A 5,059-nucleotide genomic window follows, 5' to 3' on the forward strand; every position below is an offset into this window, starting at 1 on the left:
CAAATGCATAGACTAGTTTCTCAGCATCACCCCTGGACAGGAGATTTCTAATTTTTGCAATATTCCTCAGATGAAAGAAGGAAATTCTAGAAACCTCTTTGATCTGGGATTAAAATGACAGGTCCTGATCAAAAATAACACCAAGATTTTTTACTTTATTATCTGAAATCAGTTTAATCCCATCCAAATGAAGTGACTGGCTAATCAGCTTCTTTTTCAAATAAAAACGATCTGAAAAATAAAATCATAATGTTTTGTTTAATAAAGAAGATATTTCACCAATCTGTCTTAGGTTATTCAGGTTTATAATTGTCTTTTTCTCAATATTTAATTATATGGTAATGCCCAAGTAATGTTGTAATAGCTATCCTATGTTTCATAGCTGCATTAAACAATCAACATTATATTTTTTCTCATAATTTGCAGTTTTACAATATGAACTCAGGTTTCTTTTCTTAATTTACTTGACATTTAGGCACAAAGTTTGGTCTACAGAGGATGGTAATGCCTCAGAAGGCCTAATATATATTCTGTGAAACAACAAAGAACAGGAAAGCTTAATTTGCCAAAGAAAACAACATTCATCATTTGGATTTAATGTATATTTAATTCACTTGTTCACAATTTGGCAGCGTTGCTCTTCATATCCCTCTACCACCATGAACACAGGACAGCTGAGCAGGTTCCCCTGATGGAAAGCCTGTTGCCTGATCTCCAGCAGCTTCAGTCCAGCTTCAGCTGCTGTCTGCCTGGATACCGATGACGTCACAGCCTCTGATTGGCTGCTGCCTGCTTCTGCTTCCAGCAGCAGCTGAACTTTCCTCTCAGTTGATCTCAGAGTTTAACAGTGAGAGGATGATGATGAAGCTGCTCCTCTTCCTCTGCTCCGTCCTCTGGGTCTCTGCTGATGGTGAGTTCTACTGGTTCTGGTTCTGGTTCAGTGTGACCTAGTGGACCTCAGTGGTTCCTCACCAGTTCCTCTCTTCCAGTTCTCCATGAGGACCTTCGTATCTTTGGCTGTTCAGACTCTGATGGAGAGGAGATGTACGGTCTGGATGGAGAAGAGAAGTGGGTCGCTGACTTTAAGAAGGAGAAAGGAGAAGATGTTCCACCTGCTTTCATTGGAAGTTTCAACTTACAGGAAGGAGCTTATGAACTAGCTGTGGATGATCAACGGGTCTGCAGAGAGAGCTTGAAGGTGGACATGAAGGCCTATAAGAACCCTCCTCTGCAGCGCGGTGAGAAATGAACACATTACAGTTTTTTACTGTAGTCAACAATAAAATCTACTGTGATGATAATAATAGGGAACATGTTTGTTAGAACTTGATTACTTTATCTGGAACAGTAAACACTGACAGCCTCAGTAATACATTTATACTATTAAAGTGGATTTTTATATTTTAATATTTATTTTTAAAAATGTTTTTCAATTAAATTACTGTATTTAATCAATTAACTTACATGAATATAAATGTTATATTATTCAGATCCTCCATCCAATCCAATGGTCTACCCCAGAGACAATGTGGAGCTGGGAGAGCAGAACATCCTGATCTGTCTTGTCTCTGGTTTCTATCCTGCTCCTGTCAACGTCTCCTGGACCAAGAACAACCAGAAGGTGACTGAAGGAACCAGCATCAACGTTCCCTATCCCAGTAAGGACAGCACCTTCACCCAGATCTCCAGACTGGACTTCATCCCTCAGCTGGGAGACGTCTACAGCTGCTCAGTGGAACATCCTGCTCTACAGAAACCAGCCACTACAATCTATGGTGAGGAACCTTCATCCATTTATAACTACAGGCAGAGAGAGAAAAAATTTATATATAAACTACTTTATATCCTCTCTGAAGCTGATTCCTCATCCAGCAGTAGGTAATTAACCGCGTACTGACACTTTGATAACATTACAGGAAAGGCTTCAGACTGCTGAGCTCTAGATCATTTCAATTATATTGAAATACATTTTTGGTTGGGTGGAAAAGCTAATAATAAATAAAGGCAACATACTAGCTGATATAAAAGCAGGAAGCAACGGCAATAAATTTTGATTCAATCCCCATTTTAGATCAAATTAATGTCTCAGACATGAAGTCAAACTGCAGAGCTGCAGGTCGGGTTGTAGTTTGTTTCAAGCAGAAGGAGTATCTAAATATAAATAGTACCTAAGCAATCTGAACAGTGAGTTTAATAAAACCTGTTCAGGTGATAGAGAGGAGGTTTGGTCATTTGGTAGGAAGATCATCAGTGCTTTATAGATGCAGCAGACTGACTGTGGGCCAGGAAGGTCAGTTCACCAGTAGAAAGTGATGGAGGCTCAGATGTTTCCATCCCATGAAGAATCACCACCATAAGCAGCTCCTAGATCTGTTACCATAATCACTGTCAGGTTAGAAGGTGGCCGATGGTTTATCATCAAACATTGAAAACAGGGCTTCAGTTATTAATAACTAGACAGACTTGATAAAGGTAGCAGATGGAACATCTTGAAGGTCAGCAGAGATCAGAATCTGTTATTAATTGATAATTAGTCAGCGATAACTCTGTAGCCTGACGTAGTCCGACTCAATTCTAGTCAGAATATGCTGCTGCTCCATAGAGCTGTGATTATGGGGCGTGTTTCGAACGAACCAGGAAAAAAAAATGCCTCTGCACTCAATTGGATAGACCTACAACCAATAAGAGCAACGGAGTGCGTGACGTATGTTAAGCCACGCATAGTTGTTGTCAACAAAAATCAAAGCGTGCAGTTGCACGCCTAGAATAAGAAGATGAGCCTTGATCGCGTTTCTCTGTTCCTCTTTTAAAATTAATTTGCTGTCGATATCTTCTAGAACAGACCTAATAGCAGAATCTACTCACCTCAACTCTCCAGCGGCAGCCATTGTTGTTGGTGATTTATAATACATTTTTGCCATCATTCATCTTTATATAAAAAATGACAGAACTGTTGGATCGTTTCCTTAAACCGTGTACAGATCAACAGTCAGAATGACCATTCCAGATTTTATCAATCAGAAGTGTCTTTATTAACCTTTAGTCCTAGGTATCCATCAGGTTCAGATATCTGGATGTTAGCCGCAGTGAGGCTGATTTTATGTTAAAACAGCCTGCCATAGTTGACAGCACTCCCCAGGTGATGGTAGTATAATAACTAATCAGATAAACTAAAGAATAACTGGATAACTTTATATTTCCATGTTATGTTTATAATATGATAAAGTCTTCTCTCATGTCTCTCCAGATGTGGAGCTCCATGGTCCTCAGCCCAGTGTTGGACCTGCTGTGTTCTGTGGAGTGGGTCTGACCATCGGACTCATCGGCGTCGCCGTGGGAACCTTCTTCCTGATCAAAGGGAACGAGTGCAGCTGATTATCTTCTGAAGCCTTCAGGATGCTTGTTTCTCTGTATTTCCCTGTAATTAAAGCTGCATAGAGAACAGTTCTATTGGGGGGGTGTTCTGTATCTGCTGTTATCATGCTTTATGGATAAACTTCCAATCACAATCTGGATTAGTCTAGTTCTGTCAATGAATGTTTATGTTTATATGATCAAACAACATGATGCATTATTATATTACTGTTGTTTTAATAAAAGATAATGTCAAATATGTTGCTCAGAGTTTTGATGAAGGGAATCAAGGTGGAAGAACTATTTTATCTCTAAACTTTGATATGTGTGTCTGTGATCAGACACACAGTGACCAGAGTTATGACGCATCCTGGGTCTGCACACAAAACAATATGGACTCAATTTAATCCAAAGGTGGAACCTGGGTTTTTGTTCATCAAATTTGAAAAAAACATCATTACTGGTGAACAAGCTAATTAATAAATGTTAGATTAATAGGATGGTGGAGGTGAGCTCAGCTGCTCCAGGGTTTAGGACCCATTTATGGAGGACTCAGTCCCCAACATGGCTGCTCCATCTGACCTCCAGTCATTGAACCTCTAGTGGATGTTTTCCTTTTCTCTCTGAGTCTATCTGCCTAGTTAAAAGTAAAATGGCAGTAATGCCTAAAAACTACATTTAAAACGCATGAGGGATGTATTTTTAAATATAGAGGGCTGAACTTAATTATCTGAAGTTGATATAAATGGGAAACCATGTACAATTAAAAATCTTTTTAGTGCAAAATAATATCCATGAAAAACTTTCTGTTAAAAACTAATAAAATATTTTGTAGGTTTGACAGATTAAAAGAACCAGTTTTACTGGTTTATTGGACCTTCAGTCCTGAATAATGACCACAGTCACCAGTTAGGATCTGGTTTACTGTTAAAGCAAAGAAAGTCACTCTGTGGCCATGAAGACATATTTCATTTCCCTTTATAACTTATTGCTTTAAAAACAAAGATCTTCAGTAGGTGCTTAACAATATTTTCAGTTACTGACTCTAACAACAGAGCAAAGATAACTTGCTGAGTTTGTCCTAAACTAAACTCACAGCCTAATGAAACTGGTTCATCACATTAAATCCTAACAAGTCTGACTTGTTTTTATTAATTAGTCTGTCAGTAGTTTTGAACCTCAATGCTTTAACTTTTGCATATTAATAACTGCATGAACTAACATCTCTACTCTCTGATTATTCTCCAAATTAGATATAAATTGTAACAGGTGTTGATAAAGTCTGCAGGGGGGTGAACAGAAGTATAGTTGAAATATAATTTAAACTAGGAAAAAAGGTTCACTGGGTCAATAATAAAACAGATCTTTGGAAAGTGTGGCTGAAATAATTATGGTAGTTTAAATATCATTTAAATTGCAAAACATCTAATTAAATAATGTGAAGGAATAGAACCTTCAACCTGTCTGCTCTTAGAATCAACCAGCAGGTCTGTTTGCTGCTTGATCATTTATTCAGAGCTTGGATAAAGCTGAATAAACATTATGTTGTTTTAGCCACTGTATTGTTTATAGCGAATGTTTTATTCTAACAGTTCAGTCGCTGATTAGCAGCCTTCTGCCCAGCAGTTCTACCTGGTAACAGATGACGCAGTGTGACGTTTCTTTCTTCCTCTGGTTTTTCCAGCAGCTCTCAGACAGATTGAGT

At 38.3% G+C, this 5,059-nt stretch overlaps 1 protein-coding gene across 1 annotated transcript; it reads left to right on the forward strand.

Annotated features, from left to right (window-relative positions):
• Positions 1-759: 759 nt before the first annotated feature.
• Positions 760-3,515, forward strand: LOC107104679 (H-2 class II histocompatibility antigen, A-U alpha chain-like). Its single transcript, XM_015404730.1, has 4 exons — positions 760-910; positions 990-1,238; positions 1,491-1,775; positions 3,248-3,515. The coding sequence occupies exons 1-4, from the start codon at positions 760-762 to the stop codon at positions 3,373-3,375; spliced, it is 813 nt and encodes a 270-aa protein (XP_015260216.1). The 3' UTR covers positions 3,376-3,515.
• The last annotated feature ends 1,544 nt before the right edge of the window (positions 3,516-5,059 follow it).

The sequence above is a fragment of the Cyprinodon variegatus genome, unplaced genomic scaffold (assembly GCF_000732505.1).
Source record: "Cyprinodon variegatus isolate N-32 unplaced genomic scaffold, C_variegatus-1.0 Scaffold1845, whole genome shotgun sequence".
NCBI classification, from domain to species: Eukaryota; Metazoa; Chordata; class Actinopteri; order Cyprinodontiformes; family Cyprinodontidae; genus Cyprinodon; species Cyprinodon variegatus.

Coding starts and splice junctions, on each gene's coding strand:
- LOC107104679 (XM_015404730.1), top strand. CDS start 760: ATGACGTCACAGCCTCTGATTGGCTGCTGCCTGCTTCTGCTTCCAGCA. Junction 911..989: donor CCTCTGGGTCTCTGCTGATG/GTGAGTTCTACT, acceptor CCTCTCTTCCAG/TTCTCCATGAGGACCTTCGT. Junction 1,239..1,490: donor GAACCCTCCTCTGCAGCGCG/GTGAGAAATGAA, acceptor TATATTATTCAG/ATCCTCCATCCAATCCAATG.